The sequence below is a fragment of the Lissotriton vulgaris genome, chromosome 2_1 (assembly GCF_964263255.1).
Source record: "Lissotriton vulgaris chromosome 2_1, aLisVul1.2, whole genome shotgun sequence".
NCBI classification, from domain to species: domain Eukaryota; kingdom Metazoa; phylum Chordata; class Amphibia; order Caudata; family Salamandridae; genus Lissotriton; species Lissotriton vulgaris.
Genome location: NC_141687.1, coordinates 711690648 through 711706823, shown reverse-complemented (window position 1 = coordinate 711706823; position 16176 = coordinate 711690648). Strand labels below are relative to the sequence as shown.

Below are 16176 nucleotides of genomic sequence, written 5' to 3'. Positions count from 1 at the left end.
ATAGAAAGAGGTGCCAAATGTTAAACAATCAACTAAAAGCACAAGTTACTTTCCTTCGGTAACAATATATCTGTAAAAAACAGTAGTTAGTGTTAGATTCCTTATCTTAGAATATCCCCAGGTGTCAGACTGGATCCGGAAAGTTTTGCGTAGTAGTACCCCTGCGCGTCGGTATGCGTCGTCTGCGGCTCTGCGTCCCTTGTCGGCGTCGTGGTTGCCGGGATGACGTCGTCGGAGTACTTAGAAGCTGCCCTCGCGCGCTGACGTCAGTTCTTGAACATAGCTTTCCGCGCCAGGAACGCAGAGCCATGACAGAGACCGACACTGGTGCCATGAAACTAGGGCGCTGAAAGGGATGTCCTTAACCCTAGATATCGGTTCGCAGAATGGGGAGGATGGGTGGGGCAGTAAGGAATCTAACACTAACTACTGTTTCTTACAGATATATTGTTACCAAAGGTAAGTAATGTGTGCATCTGAAAGAAACAGGTTAGTGTTAGATTCCTTACCTTAGAATAGATACCCATGAAATACCAACCCCGGTGGTGGGTCTGCGAACCAAGATCACACCAGAAAGTCCTGGAGAAAGAAATGGCCGAAAAAGCCATCTCTCTGGACTTGGCTGTCCAGGCAGTAGTGTCTAGCAAACGTGTGCAGCGAGGCCCACGTAGCTGCCTGACAGATGTCCTGCAAGGGGACTCCCCGACCCAGGGCAGTAGCAGCCGCCGTGGCCCATGTGGAATGGGCCCTCAGCCCAACAGGAGGCTCCTTTCTAGCCAAGGAGTAACAGACATTGATGCACAACACGACCCACCGAGAGATGGTACGTTTGTGCGCAGCCCGTCCCTTCTTCGCGCCCACGTAACCAACAAAGAGCTGGTCATCCACCCGGAACTGGTGTGTGCGATCAAGGTAGAAGGAGACCGCACGTTTTGGGTCCAGACGGTGGAGCCTCTCTTCCTCTTTCGAGGGATGCGGAGGTGGAAAGAAGGTGGGCAATGTGATGGACTGCACGGTGTGAAAGACTGTAACCACCTTAGGCAGGAAATAAGGACGCGTTCTTAAAACAACTTTGTCCAGATGGACAGAAAGGAAAGGAGGCTTAGAAGATAGAGCCTGGAGCTCACTCACTCTCCTGGCAGAGGTGAGGGCAACCAGGAATGCAGTCTTAAGAGTCAGAAGACGAAGAGGGCAATTGTGAAGTGGCTCAAAAGGAGCACACATCAGATAGGTTAGAACAAGGTTCAAGTCCCACTGAGGCATCATGAAAGGAACATGAGGAAACATGTGTGTGATGCCCTTCAAGAATCTATTTACAACATGGGACTTGAAAAGAGAAGGCTGACCAGGAAGTCTCAAGAAGGCAGAAATGGCAGAGAGGTAGCACTTAAGAGTGCCCAGAGTAGAGCCCTGCTGGGCAAGAGAAAGAATGAAGAGGAGAAGCTCTGAAAGTGGGACAGAGAGAGCACCATGCCACAAATTTGTTCCACCTGCAGGTGTATACCGAATTTGTGGAGGGACGCCTGCCTGCCAGAATCACATCACAGACTTCAGGAGGCAAGTCAAATGTCCTCAACTGTCGCCGCTCAATCTCCACACATGGAGGTGGAGGCTGGACAGGTTTGGGTGGAGGACCGTCCCCTGCTGCTGCGACAGAAGGTCCTCCTGAAGAGGCAGATGAATCGGGGGAATCGACAGACATGCTGAGTAGCTCGGGATACCAAAACCTTCGTGCCCAGTCCGGAGCCACAAGGATGACTTGGGCCCGGTCGCACCTGATCTTCTTCAGCACTCTGGGCAGTAGTGGTATAAGCAGAAAGGTGTACAACAGACTGCAGCTCCACTTGCGACGAAAAGAGTCTCAGAGCAAGTGCCGCCTTGGAAATTCCAACGCACAGAACTGATGACATTGTGCGTTCTCTTTGTGGCGAATAGATCTAACCAAGGCTCTCCCCACTGCTGAAAGAGACCTTGCGACACGTCTGAGTTCAGACGCCATTCGTGATCCATCATGCACCGACGGCTGAGTTTGTCCGCCCTGGCGTTCTGAGAACCTGCCAGGTGTTGAACCACCAGGGTCACGCCCTGATGTTCCAGCCACTGCCAGAGGCGCAGAGCCTCCTGGCACAGGGTCCACGACCCCACCCCGCCCTGTTTGTTGCAGTACCACATGGCGGTGATGTTGTCCGTGAACACCTGCACTACACTCCCCCGGACAGAGGGGAGGAATGCCTTCAGTGCAAGCTGGATCGCCCGCAGCTCCAGAAGGTTGATATGGAGCCGGGACTCCGCCAGAGACCAGAGGCCTCTGATCTCCGCCTCTCCCATGTGGCCTCCCCAGCCCTGGAGGGACACGTCCGTCACAACTACGTGCTCCGGTTGGGGTAGGGAGAGGGATCTGCCGCTGACCCAATCGCGGTCCGTGAGCCCCCACTGCAACTGTCTTGCAGTGCCCTCCGAGATCAAGACATGGTCGGGCAGGTTGCCCTGATGCTGGGCCCACTGAAACTTCAGGTCCCACTGCAGAGCCCGCATCTGCCACCTGGCGTGATGCACCAGAAGGATGCAGGAGGCCATCAGCCCCAGAAGCCGCAGCGTCAACCTGACTGAGACTCGGGATAACGGCTGAAAGATCAGAATCGGAGCCTGAATATCCCGAAACCGCTGTTCGGGAGGATAAACCGGAAACTGCGCCGAGTCCAGAACCGCTCCGATGAAGAGGAGCTTCTGAGAGGGACACAGGTGTGACTTCGGCACATTGATGGAGAACCCCAGCAGGTGCAGGAGGTCTGCCGTAGTCTGGAGGTGGTTGAAGACTGTCTGGGACGAGCCCTCCAACAACCGAGGTAGGGGAAGACAAACGCCTAACCTGCGCAGATGAGCTGCGACCACCGCCATCACTTTCGTGAACACCTGTGGGGCGCTGGTAAGGCCAAAGGGGAGCAGGGTAAACTGAAAGTGCTCGTGGCCTACCGTGAACCCCAGGTAACGTCGGTGGGCCGGCAGGACGTGGATATGAAAATATGCATCCTGCAAGCCCAACGCTACCATCCAGTCTCCTGGGTCGAGGGCAGCTAGGACCTGAGCTAGTGTTAGCATCTTGAACTTCTCCTGCCGGAGGAAGCTGTTGACGTTCCGCAGGGCCAAGATAGGGCGTAGGCCCCCTTTGCCCTTCTTGGGTACCAGAAAGTAGTGGGAGTAACAACCACACCCTACTTCTGGCCCAGGAACGCGCTTGATGGCCCCCTTGGCCAAGAGGGCCATAACTTCCTCTCGTAGAAGTGTCAAGTGATTTCCCGATACGCGGTGGTTTCTCGGTGGCATGGCTGGAGGAGTCGCCTCGAAGGGGAGGGAGAAGCCCCTTCGGAAGATTTGCAGATTTGCAGCACCCACCTGTCCGATGTGACAGTTCGCCAGTGGAAGTGGTGATGGCGAACCCTGCCCCCCACTGGCGTCACATGAGCCTGAAAGCTCGGACTAGGAAGGTTTTGAAGTGGATGCTGCAGGGGCGGGTGTGGACTGGCCTCGCCGTTGTCCCAGACCGCCGCCACAGCGGTTTCCACGTCCGCCACAGCTCTGGACGGTAGTCTGCGGCCTGTGGCTAGCAGGACGTGTGGAGGCGCCCCTTCCTTGGCCACAAAAGGAGCAAAAAGCAGCCGTTTGCTGGCGCGGGGCCGAGAGGCCCAAGGACTTGACCGTAGCCCTGGAGTCCTTAAAGCGCTCAAGAGCATGGTCTGCCTTGTCGCCAAAGAGGCGACGGCCATCAAACGGCATGTCCATAAGGGTGTTCTGGACATTCGCCACCATCGTTGCCATCGCTCTGCCCAGTGAGTCCGTGGTATCGAGTCTACACCAGATGGAGTACCATGCTGCATCACGACCCTCCGCAAGGGCTTGGGTGAGTTTAGTCTGGACCTATGCTGGAAATTGTGGCAGCACGTCCGCGACCGTGTCCCACAGAGAGTGGGTATAACGGCCCAAGAGGAACGCGGTGTTGACTGACTGCAACCCTAAGCTCAGGGAGGAGAATACCTTTTTCCCGTATTGCTCGTATCTCTTAGATTCCGGAACAGGGGGAGCCGTCGGGAATGCGGTCTGGAAGTTAGAGGCCTGGATGACCAGGCTCTCGGGAGTGGGATGGGTGGACAGGAAGCAGGGGTCGCCCGGAGCCGGGCGGTGGCGTCTGGCCCGCGTTCCTATCTACAGTCTGACCTGTAGCGGGCTTGGACCAAGTGTGAAGAAGAACGTCAGACAAGGCCTCATTAAACGGCAGCAGAGGCTCGGCCGAGCTTGCCTGCGGTTTAAGGACCTCAGTGAGGAGGTTAGTCCTCACGGCTGCGACGGGGAGCTCCAGGCCCAAGGCCTTGGCTGTCCACGTCAGTACCACAATATAGGCAGCCCCCTCCTCCATAGCCACGGTAGGAGGGGGAGACAAAACCAGTGTCCGGCGAGGTGTCCAGACCACTGGCCTCCCCTACCTCACCTGTCCAGTCCTGATAAGACTGGCACTCCTGTGCCAGAGGGTCCTCAGACCCCTCCCAATCCACCTCGCCACCCATCTCCTGAGACTCAGGACCAAAGGATGGGGCCGGGTCATAGAAGTAGAAATCTCCCATCGGCGACGAGAGCGGCGCCGTACCCAAATCGAGGGAGGGATCGGGGTCGGCGCCGGGGGCGACACCCTTGGGGCCGGCGCCAGCGAGGTCGACCTGCGACGACCTGGATCCAGACCCGGATCCTGTGGGGGCCTGCGGCGCCGGGACCGAAATCACCGGCGGCGTCTGGACCGAAGCGCCCGACCTGCTGGGACCCCCAGTCGGGGCCGCTGGGCCCGAAGGCGCCGCGGAGCCCGACGGAGGAGTGAGCGACCTCATGGCCGTGAAGAAGGCCTCGATCTCCTCCGGCGTCGCGTTCTGCCTAGGGATTGACGGGTATAAAGCAGGCAGCGTCACGCGAGCGTCGGGGGGAGTCGGAAGTGCAATGACGTCTCTTCAACTTCTTGTGCTTACCTGAGAACTTGAAGACCGAGGACGACACCCGGAGCTATGATGGCTCCGACCCCGCGACCAGTCCCTTGACCTCCTCGCGGACCGGGACCTCGAGCGGTGCGGGGCTGACTGCCGGAGCTCGAGTCGCTTGCGGGACTGCTCCCGCCTGGCTTTAGAAGTCAGGGCTCGACAGTCGGAGCATGCCTTGTCGTCGTGGTCGAGGCCCAGGCAATGAAGACACCGGCGGTTTGGGTCAGTTACCGACATCAGTCGGTCGCAGTCGGCGCAGGGTTTAAAGCCAGGCATCCCTACCGGCAACGTCGGAGTCGTTAGACTTCGAAAAGGATCAAAAATGATCTAAAAAGTTTAGTCAAAAATTGACTAAGGGGTACCACTTTTTGCGGATCTGGAAAAAAGAAGAACTGATGTCAGCGCGCGAGGGCGCCGTCTAATTACTCCGGCCACGTCATCCTGGCGCCTACGACGCCGAGGACTGACACGGAGCCGCAAACGACGCCTACCGACGCGCAGGGGTACACTACGCAAAAGTTTCCGGATCCAGTCTGACGCCTGGGGATATTCTAAGGTAAGGAATCTAATACTAACCTGTTTCTTTCAGATAATATCAATGTCACCCAGGAGGGGTTAATTAGCGATAGCATGAGGTTAGTTGAAAGATCATGACCAAACTAAGACTCAAAGAGAGGCTTGAGCTTGGCAGAGGGGTAAATATGTACGGGATGTGCAAATGATAGAAAAAGGATATGTTAGTATTAGGGTTTTAATGGAGGGCTAGGCAGCAGTGGTGAAATGTGAACAATTTAATTATGCTCTGTTTATGGTGCAATGACTACAGCTAGTTTGATATGTCTTCCTGGATTATGGTGGGATTAACAACTCTAGGCTGTGAGTGAGCGTTGAGACAAGGTTTGGTGATGCAAACAATAAGCAGACTTAACTTAGTAATGAGATCAGTGCAATATGTGCTAGCCTATCAGGAGTAGTAGAGAATGCAGGCTATCAAGAAGAAGGAAGGTGGTTACTGCGGCTGAGAGAAAGGCAGAATAAGGAAATTGTGAGTGGTCTTCCTCAAATGGGGATGAACCAGCCCAGGGTGTAATGGCGTCTCATAATGGGACACTCAGCAGAGAGTAAACACATGGAACAAGATGGACCAGGAGTTGAACTCTTCAGCTGGACCCCTTAGGTCTGGAATCTGGTGGAGAAACGTCACTGTGGACCTGCTATCTGGCTTCTCCCAAAAAGTAACATCTTATATGACAGTCAACCAGTTCGTGATCTCTAGTTTATTTGGAATGCTTTAAATAGCTACGAGGTGCAAACAACAGGAGCACAATATGATGTTATGCTTCACTCTTCTGGGCAGACATTCTGATTCTGTGTATGACTGGTAAGCTAATCACTTATTCCACAGACCCGAAGTCATCATTGCAAGTCCAGTGACAGATTTATGAGCAACTGCATTCAGTTAAATGTGAAGTGGATTAAATACATATTGCACGTACATTTGGGAGCATATTATGAACAGAGGAGATTCCACTTGGCAGCAGCTGTCTCTCTGGGTTTAAAAAAAGACTTGACCTGTTGTCTGCAGGGTGGAGAAAAACCAATGTTTTGAAATTGCGGCTGGATGTCTCACTGCTGCCACTTGTCTGCAGCTCAGCCATTGGTGTTCATGTCTAAAAGAAGGAAGTAACCTGTTCACTGCTGGAATGATACTTGTGGTACTTAAAAATAAAACGAATGTCTCTACAATTCCCACTTGCCAGCAGCTCAGCACTAAGGAAGGAAGTGGCCCATTAACAAAAACAAATCCATAGCACTGGAGGCTAATATCCAGTGTAAAACCGGACAAGAAGTCGCCAGGGTATATTGTGGTATGCACAGTAAAAAGAGCTGACAGTTCACTAAACTGCAGTTACTTTTGCATCACATTAATTAATCGTTAAGGTCACCGTAGGGAGGAAATCATTGGTATTTTAATATTGAGGACGCATGTTGCAATGGTTCCTACTGCTTAGTCAAGCCTTACTGACACTATGACACTGCGCTTTAAGAACAGGTGGTACTTCAGGAATGTAGGCTTCATAAACTTTGATGGTCATTAGCTGTTCATCTGTGCATGGTGCGGGTGGCTTGCAAATCGAGCCTCCGGACACCAAGCTCCTTGCAAGACCCACATATAGTTCCTCTTGTAGGAAGTACCAAAAGACAGTTGTAACAAGATTCTGGAATCGAGTGAGGTATTTAGATCCTACTTTAAGAACCACAGTCTGAGTGTGCTGGTGAAGAGAGGCTGGCTGAAGTCATCCAATACTTAGGCCTGAGCTAAACAAGGTCGAATGGCAGATCACTGTGACAGCTCCTTTCAGTCAGTCAGGTTGAGCCTTTGGTTTTGGCACATCCTCCACATTTCTTTGTATTAAACATGGCTGCGAAGGAACATTCTTAAGACTCTGTTGTGAATTAAGTTGTTCTGCGGTTGTCTTATAAGAATTGGAAAAACCGCTGCAGAGCTAATCAAATATTAATTTTTCTAAGTAGGTATTGTTTAATCTGAATGAAGCAAAATCACCTTTGCTGTTAAACAATTAAATGAACAAATTACTTAGTTTTGATAATGCTCTTTTTGGTGGATACTTTAACAGCAGAATCTTAAACTTTGAATTTCCCCAGGCACGGAGTGATTCTGGAAACCTTGGAACAGCAGAGCTCCAGCATGCCAATAGGTGGTAGCGTGCGGCTTGGTTTCGTGTTGACGCTTTTCCGTCTGGAGGGGACAAACAGAGACGCATATAAGCGTCAACCCTGCGTGCTGCCAGCAGTTCCTTTCTTGACTTTGTCAAGGTCCTAGGATTGGAGGCCGGAAAACAATCAGAGGTACCAGGCTGCATATCTCTGAAGTGGGGCGCTTAGAGAGAGAGAGAGAGAGACCATTCCCCAGAATGGGGAGGCAGGAGAGCAGTGAGGTATCTTAGGTTAGTTAGCATATCCACCAGGAAGATAGATTCTATTATCTTTTGGGTGGGCGGGGAGTGGGGGGGGGGAGGTGAGGTGCAGTAAAGATCACCAGGATGGTGATGGATTCCATAATTTGAAAAGTAGTGGCGACTTTTGGCAAAAAATCCACACTAGTCCTCAACACCTGTTTGTCTGGGAAAAAAGGTGGTGTAGGGCATCTGAACTAAGAGGGCTTGAAGCTCACATAAGGGAGCAATGAACCAAAGTAATCACTATAAGAAGTATAGTCGTCAGAAGATGCAACAAGCAGCTGTGACTCGAATAGAGTACACAAGAGAAAAGTCAAGACCAAATTGAGATCCCACTGTGACGCCACAAATGGTTTATGGAGAAAATATGTAATACATTTTTTAGAAACCTTATCACAACAGGTGATGGCTGGTCTGGTAAGCACAAAAATGCAGAGGGTTAACAAATACCTTCAATCGTGCCTACTGCAAGTCCTTGCTGGACCAAAGATTAAACAAACAATGCTACATCTGACATTTAAGCTTGTAACGGGTCTCTGCTGCAGATACCACACTATGTTGCAGCACCTGGGGTAAAAAGACGTTTTAAAGGGGCACCATGCAGCAAAGATAACATTCACAAGCACAGGAGGTAAATCAAATGCAGACAACTGACGAGGCTAAATCTCCAAGCATGAAGGTGTATATTTTGCAGGCCTGGGTGCTGAATCCTTTCCTGCAACTACAACAGAAGATCCTCCCAAAGAGGAAGTCTGGAAGGAGGGGAGATGAAGTGGTATAGGTGTCCCATGCTCCTCTATAGCCAGAATGAGTCTCCCAGAGAGTTGTCTTGGGAACTCCAATGTACAAAAGTGTTCACCCTGTGTTCTTCGTGGTGGCAGAAAGATCCAGCCGCCCAATGGATGGAGTATGCTTTGTACCTCCTTGAAATTAAACCTCCATTCAGGTTTCCACCAGAGACCAAGCCAGCAACGATGCATCTGTCAGCATTGTCTGTTCTAGGTGGGCTTGGGTCAGCAGTTTACCACTGGTCTCACTGTAATGAAACAGCCACCACTTCAAGACGTTTGCAGTCTCCTCTGAAACCTTGATGGAATCCTATAGGTTCCTTTAATGCTGGGTCTACTGAGACTTCAGGTTCCATTGCAAAGCCCACACATACCACCTGTCACAGTCAACACGCAGGAGGCCAACAATCTTTAGAACCACTCTCACTAAGAACTATGAGCGGAACTGAAACATCAGGATCATACCCCGAATGTCGGATTCATGATGGCAGGACAGCCTGAACTGCACCATATCCAAGATATCATCCATGAAAAAGGAGCTTTTGCGAAGGAGTCACATGTGACTTCGGCACGTTGATTGTGAACCCCAACAATCTCATGAAGTTCACCTCTGTCTAAAAGGTTGTCTCCAACTGACTTTGGGGAACCCGCCTTCAAATGCCAGTTGACGAGATAGATGGGATCCCCAATTTCTGAAGATGTTCCGGGACCATAGTTATCACTTTCGTGAACACCTGAGGAATAGTGGTGAAGCAAATTGAAAATGCTAATGGCCTACCTTGAACTGCGGGTGACGTCTGTGGGATTGCAGGGCAAGTATTTGAAAATATGCATACTGCAGGTCCAGGACTACATCCATTCATCATTGTGAATATCTTGAATCTGTCCATCCACAGGAAGGGATTCAGAGAACAGAGATCTATGTTCTTCTTCAGCACAAGGACACAGTGGGAGTAATAATCAGTCCATGTTTCTGAGGCTGGTACCGTCCCTATGGCCCTTTTGGGCAAGAGAGCCTGCACCTCTTCCAGCAAAATGGCAAGGTGCTCCTCTGAAAGCCACTCTGATATGCATGGAATATGGAATGGGTTGCAAAGAAAAGGAAGGCCATAGCCCCACTGAACGATCTAGAGGACTCATCTGTCGGACATGATCCTTTGCCACTCTATGGAAAGTGTTGGATCTGACCTCTTGCAGGGTGGTCGTGTGACTGTAGGCGCAAACTTAAGTGTTGTGGAGGGCAGCACATACCAAAGGTACAGAGTGTATGATCTTTATCATAACTTTCACAGTGCAAATTACTCTGGTATCTTAGGCTCATCGATTCTCCTTCCTCCACAATAGAAATATTGCTATTACCTTGTGGCATTATTCTAATACTGAGACCATTTTCAATTAACTATCTGTGTCTACGGTACATCATACAAGGGAATCCACAAACCTTACATTTAGCCTATTATCCATTACTTGGGGTAACTTTGTAAGTTTATTGCTGCCTTCTCTTTTCAGAAAAGCAACATCCTTGTTACTCTGAGATTACTAACATATTGAATCCTTACAAGGTAATCACCTGGATCTTGGAATTTTCAACTGCTTATTATTATATGAACTTCATTAACGGTCTATACAACTAGAATCGTATGAGACTGCCAATATTCGTCTTACCCGCTCCACTAGTGGCTGCCTCCTTTACTCTTCCCAAGATTCCTTCCATTTCCACTGTAGTTTTGATAGTTGTCACATATGGAATACCCACCTTTCAGGACTTCAAAGACAATACACTGATGGTTCCTTGATACCAGCTCCCCCCCCCCCTCTCCTTTCTTTACCTTCTTTTTCTCAGTCTCCAAGCTTACCCAATCTCCTTCCTTTCTCTACTATCGACTTCTCACAAAGTTTGTGGTAAATGCAACATTTTCAGATTACTTACCACGTGTGCCACCAGATTTACTGTGCACATATCACACTTGCTGTGTCTCTAGACTGATTACTTGTTACTACGAGGCTAATCACATATGAATAAGAATATGTTGCGGTGGTTGCAAAGTATATGATATAGTGGTTACATACCTAGCCATAGGTATTTACCTATAAGAGGACAGACCGAGAGAGACGACAATAGTCCTGGAACAGATGTTTTTGCCGTAGGTTGTCGGCTAGGTGGGGAGCCGGGGGGCGGGGCAGCGTACAATCACTCACCATCACAGAGGACATGGTCCTTAAGCCCAGGGACAGGCGGTTGGGGGGGTGGGGGGAGGTAGGGGGTATTGAGGGGGAGTGGTGGAGGGGGGGTAAAAAAATAAAAATAATACATGAGAACAGTTGTTTACAGTGGTTGAAAGGATGGATAATCCAGTGGTGGCGGCTCAGGGGGGGTGTTAGTGAGGGATTTGATGGCGGCTAAGGGTATTAGAATAGGTACACTAAATGTCAGGGGCTTGAACTCCAGGGATAAAAGACAACGAGTCATACGGGAATTGCGGATGTTGCGCTGTGATGTTATGTGCCTCCAGGAGACACATATAGTCTGGGTCAAGAGAAAATTGTTAACAGAAATGGGATATGATTTAGTGCATGTACCAAACAGGCTTGTACAACAAGAAGTGGAGCAATCCTGGCTAAAAAACATGTTGGTAATACGGGCAGAACTCTAACGGATGGGCTGGGGAGGTGGGTAATTGTGGAATGTACTGTAGGGGTAAAGAAATTCACGCTCTGCTCGATATATGGTTCCAATTTTGATGAAGCCGCAATTATAGATTTTCTGAATGTGGAATTAGCAACATGGCCTACACCAGTGATAGTATGTGGGGACCTAAATATAAACTTAGCACCAAACATCCTGTGTAACAACATTTCAAGATATATGGGTAGGAAACCACGAGTGTTTAAAGCATTACAATCATTGATGTATGCACATGGCTTAGCAGATGCTTGGGCTTCACTTAGGGGGAATGAAGCAGGATATACTTTCTTCTCCTCTCCCCATCAAAAATTAGTGAGATTGGATTATTTTCTTGTGTCGCAGTGTATGTTGAATGGTGCTTTTATTCAGGTTTATCCGCGTGTGACGTCGGATCATGGCCCAGTGGTTTTAACTATCCCTGGTGGCGATGTAGTGACTGAGCCAAGGGGGTTCTCTTTTGACCGCAAATTACTATATGATCAAAAAAATGTAGAATACATGGAAGAATGGATTGCTGCCTTTTTTCACATTATTCGGGCAGTACTCATATTAGTTATGTTTGGGATGCTTTCAAAGACGCTTTCAGGGGGGAAACCCTTAGCTATGGGCTGTATAATCAAAAAAAAGGATGGGTCTAAAACTTCAGGAGTTAAACCAGGGCCTTATAAAGGCCGAGGAGTTGCTTATGCAAGGCATACATAATGGAGTGGATATTGGGGAGTTGGCAACTGAGGTAGCTCGCTCCAAGGCCAGAATAAATCTCTACTGGAGTCAGGAAGCTGCGAAAAAATATGTAATTAAGCATCAGTTGCATTATGAGTATGGGGAGGCAAGTGGCAGGTATCTGGCCCAAAAGCTTAGGGTAAAAGAGGAATCTCAAAGAATTAACAACATTATAGATTCCGGTGGATGTTCCATTGATAGCGAGAGTGGTATACTAGCAGTGTTTACGCAGTTTTATGATACATTATATGCTGGGGATAACTATGACAGATATAAAGCAGAAATATTATTAAACCAGTACGTTGAACAGGGCCTGACATTGGAGGAGGCAGCAAGGTTAGATGCCCCAATCATGATGGATGAATTGGAACAGGCAATAAATGGGCTAGCATCTGGAAAGGCTGCCGGCACAGATAAATTGCAGCTGGAATTATACAAATGCTTTTTTGGTGTCTTAAATGTGGACATGCTAGCAACAGTCAGAGAGGCTCAGCTAGCAGTTGCTCCAAAATCTTGGGATGAAGTCAGTATAGTAGTTTTTCGGAAAAAAGACAAACCAGCGGAATTCCCGATCTCATACAACCCTATTTCTCTATTAAACACTGATGGCAAGATATATTCAAAGATACTAGACACCAGGTTGGCGACTGTTATCACCCCATTAGTGTCAATTCGTCAACAAAGATTTATTCTGAATCGGGGAACAACAAACCATGTAAACCGTGTAATAACATTACTAGAACATGCCAATGCCACTGGTGGCGCACTCAGCCTCATCTTATTAGATGCCGAGAAGGCCTTCGATCGAGTCTCATGGTGCTTTCTATGGGAGGTGATGCGGCGATGTGGATTTGGGAAACGATATGTTACAGCATTACAAACGCTATGTCGCCAACCTGTTGCCAGGATATGCACCATGGGACTTGAATCGGAGGCGGTTCTTATTCGACGTGGCACTAGACAAGGGTGCCCATGCTCCCCATTATTATTTGTATTGTGGTAGCTCCTTAAAATGTGTTACAGACACCCAAATCTTCAGGAAACCTGTATGAATCACTGATAGAACAATTAAATTCAGCTTATACCATCAAATTCGAATAAACACAAATTCATATATTTAACATAGTTTAGAACTGTGGAAAATAAAAGTCCCAACAATGGCAAAATGTGAGTGCCGTTCCAAAATGATTTGTTCACGTTTAAAATTTCTAATTGGGGTCCGTATCAATGAAAGATAGGAGGTGTTTTAGCAATTTAAGGTGGAACAAACAATCATTGGCTATCGAAAATACTTGTGAGAGCAATTTTAGTTCTGCATGAATCGTTATTCCCATGTTACATATTGTCTTGACAGGGTGCAGTTATGGGCCCATCATGTCTGGCCAGGAGGAATAGGGAAGTACAGTTGCGGTGTCCCTGACGATTAGGTATTCCTCCTTGGAAGCATTAAGTTTGAAGACATTTTTTTATCATCCCCATTTGGATAATTTGAAGGATAGGGTCCATTTTGAAGCAAGTGTGGAACTGATGGGGTTTATTTGCCTAAACTGATCTGTTTGTCATCTTCACACATATAAACACTTACTGCACTGTCCTCAAGTAGCTTGGCGAGTGGTTGTACACAAAGGCTGAACAAATGAGGGAACACAATGGAGCCTTGTCGGACCCTACATATAATTGTTTTTTACACTGATTCAAATGGCCATAATGTAACCATTTGAGTTCAGTTTGTTAGAAAGAAAGTGAATAGTTGTATTCATCAATGTCACAGCCAAACCCATAAAGTCAGGATACTCATTATGTATGATCAGTGCTATCAAATGTTGCATATAAATCTAAAAGGACAAGACCAGCTGGCTCGCCTTTCGTCTAGCACTGATACAACTACGATCTCTGTGTTGTGCCTGGTCCTAAAACCACCTACTTGATAAGGATGAAGATTGAAGACAAGACTGTTATTCCACAAAGTGCTGAGAGCGGTTAAAAACGAATGTTTCAAAAACAAATTTTGGGAAAATGAGAAGTAAAATTGAATTGGACAGCAGCCCTTAGGGTCTATTTACAAAAGATGCTTTAGAGGTACATTGTTCCGGCTGGTGAGGACTACTCCTTCCTTTAAAGATACATTAAAAAAGAGACAATTTTTATAGGATAGAAGGGCTCTCTGCTTCAGGATTGCTGCCAGACATGGATCCTTAGGTTAATCTGAAGATTATGGTTTCTTGATGGTTGAGATTATTTTAGCCGATGGTAATTCTTGAAAAGAAAAATTGGCCCGTTTTAATACCAGACTCCACAAAGTTAATGACTTCGGTCCAGACGTTCTCATCTGGTGGATGCTCACAATTAATCTTATCCCTGAGTTTGTTATTCTTTTGATCGAAATGATTGGATAAATTGTTACAAAAATCCTGTGGTAGGCAATGTTATTGAAGAAAGGAAGTTTAGGGGTGGTTGGGAGCATTCTTGAGGACATGTGTGATGTTGGTCATATGTTGTTGAAGCAATGGGTCTTTACATGTACAATAATCGGACAGATGTGGTGGCGGTAGCAGATGAGTAGGAAACTCCTAATAATGAATCTGTACTGGCTCAATGTCAAGACTGAGCTGCACAAGGTTACTGATCAGCCATTATCAGTGGCGGGAAGAATATATTGTATGGTGGTACAGCTAGCAATAAACCTTTGTCTTTTTATCAGGAATTGGTGTCTTCTTCCTACATCACTGTAACATAAAGTATCTTGTAATTGTATTAGACGCGTTTTCATCATCCGTAGGCAATAAGGAGGTCAGTTTCTAGACAGCATGCAACCCGAATTATAACTGAAGAACTTACATTCAAAAGACGGGTGATGGCATCAGGCTGAACAGTGCCAATATCGTCATAGCACGGCCAAACTATTTTCCTCTTGCTTTGGGGTCCCCCATCGTCTCCTTGATCCGATTCCTCTGGGGTACTGAAGCGTGCACTCATTATTGCCCAATCATAGGAAGGACCGATAGACAGCGTCTCCTCCATGTAGTAGTCCCACTTCTTTAAGTTGGATATATTTGCACTTGGTTTCAAAGCCTAGTTTCAAATAAAAAATGTAATCAGCATTGTAAAATATTACCAGACCTTTTGACGTTAAATGCATAAACTTAACATTATAAACGACTCAACTCACAATTATGGCAAATTTTGCAAAGCAAAGGAAAGTGAAACATATTACTTTGTGTGTGTCGCTCTTTCCTCGGTCCTATTAAAAACTACAAATCAACCCTCAAGTATGGCTCCATAATGAATCATTGTAAGTCAATCTATGGGGCTAACATTATGCAACTTAATTTAATAGATATTCGATCACAGCAGCAACATTAAAAAGATTGATCTGTCATAACATCAAAGGTGACCCCATAAACCCTCAAGTCTATTTTTGTTGGTCACCTTCCGTCAAGAATCTTTCTTTTATTCTGCTCCTAGCTTGGAACTCTAATTTGCAAGAATTCGATTGTCTATGCCAAGACAACTGTAATGTCTTTGAGGGGATTGGCCTTGTTTCACCTCACTTATTTGAACAACAGTGGAATTTCAGTGTATCAGCACCTCTTTGAAGCTCCACCCCATTGTGTGCTTGGTTATTGCAGTACACTTCATGGCTCCAGTGAAGCCCATTAAGAGCTGGATATCCACTCTGTTCTGTCATGTGAGGAACAGAGTTAAAGTGAGCTGCAGAGTTAAAGGATTAGGGTGAAGGAACCAAGCACCCTGCTGCAAAAGTAGGTCCACTCTTTGTGGGAAATGAAGAGGAAGCAGAGTGTTGTAGTCCAGCAGATTGGTGCATCAAATACCGCTCACCCAATCTTGGCCAATGACAAAGAAGAGTGCCTGATCTTCTCGCACCATCTGAAGGACTCAAGTCAAGTCAGAAGTGGACTTGATGGAGAGATCAATGGAATCTGAATGCATCCTGAAAGAATCACCCAAGAAACTAATCA

At 47.6% G+C, this 16176-nt stretch overlaps 1 protein-coding gene across 5 annotated transcripts in view; it reads right to left on the bottom strand.

The window, feature by feature from the left end:
- SBF2 (SET binding factor 2) overlaps positions 1-16176 on the bottom strand; it is a 2158806-nt gene that overhangs the window by 188057 nt on the left and 1954573 nt on the right. For all 5 annotated transcript variants that reach the window (XM_086955965.1, XM_086955960.1, XM_086955962.1 and 2 more), the window contains one exon: positions 15035-15268. In XM_086955965.1, coding sequence (XP_086812091.1) covers positions 15035-15268 — 234 coding nt within the window. The remainder of the gene's footprint in view (positions 1-15034; positions 15269-16176) is intronic.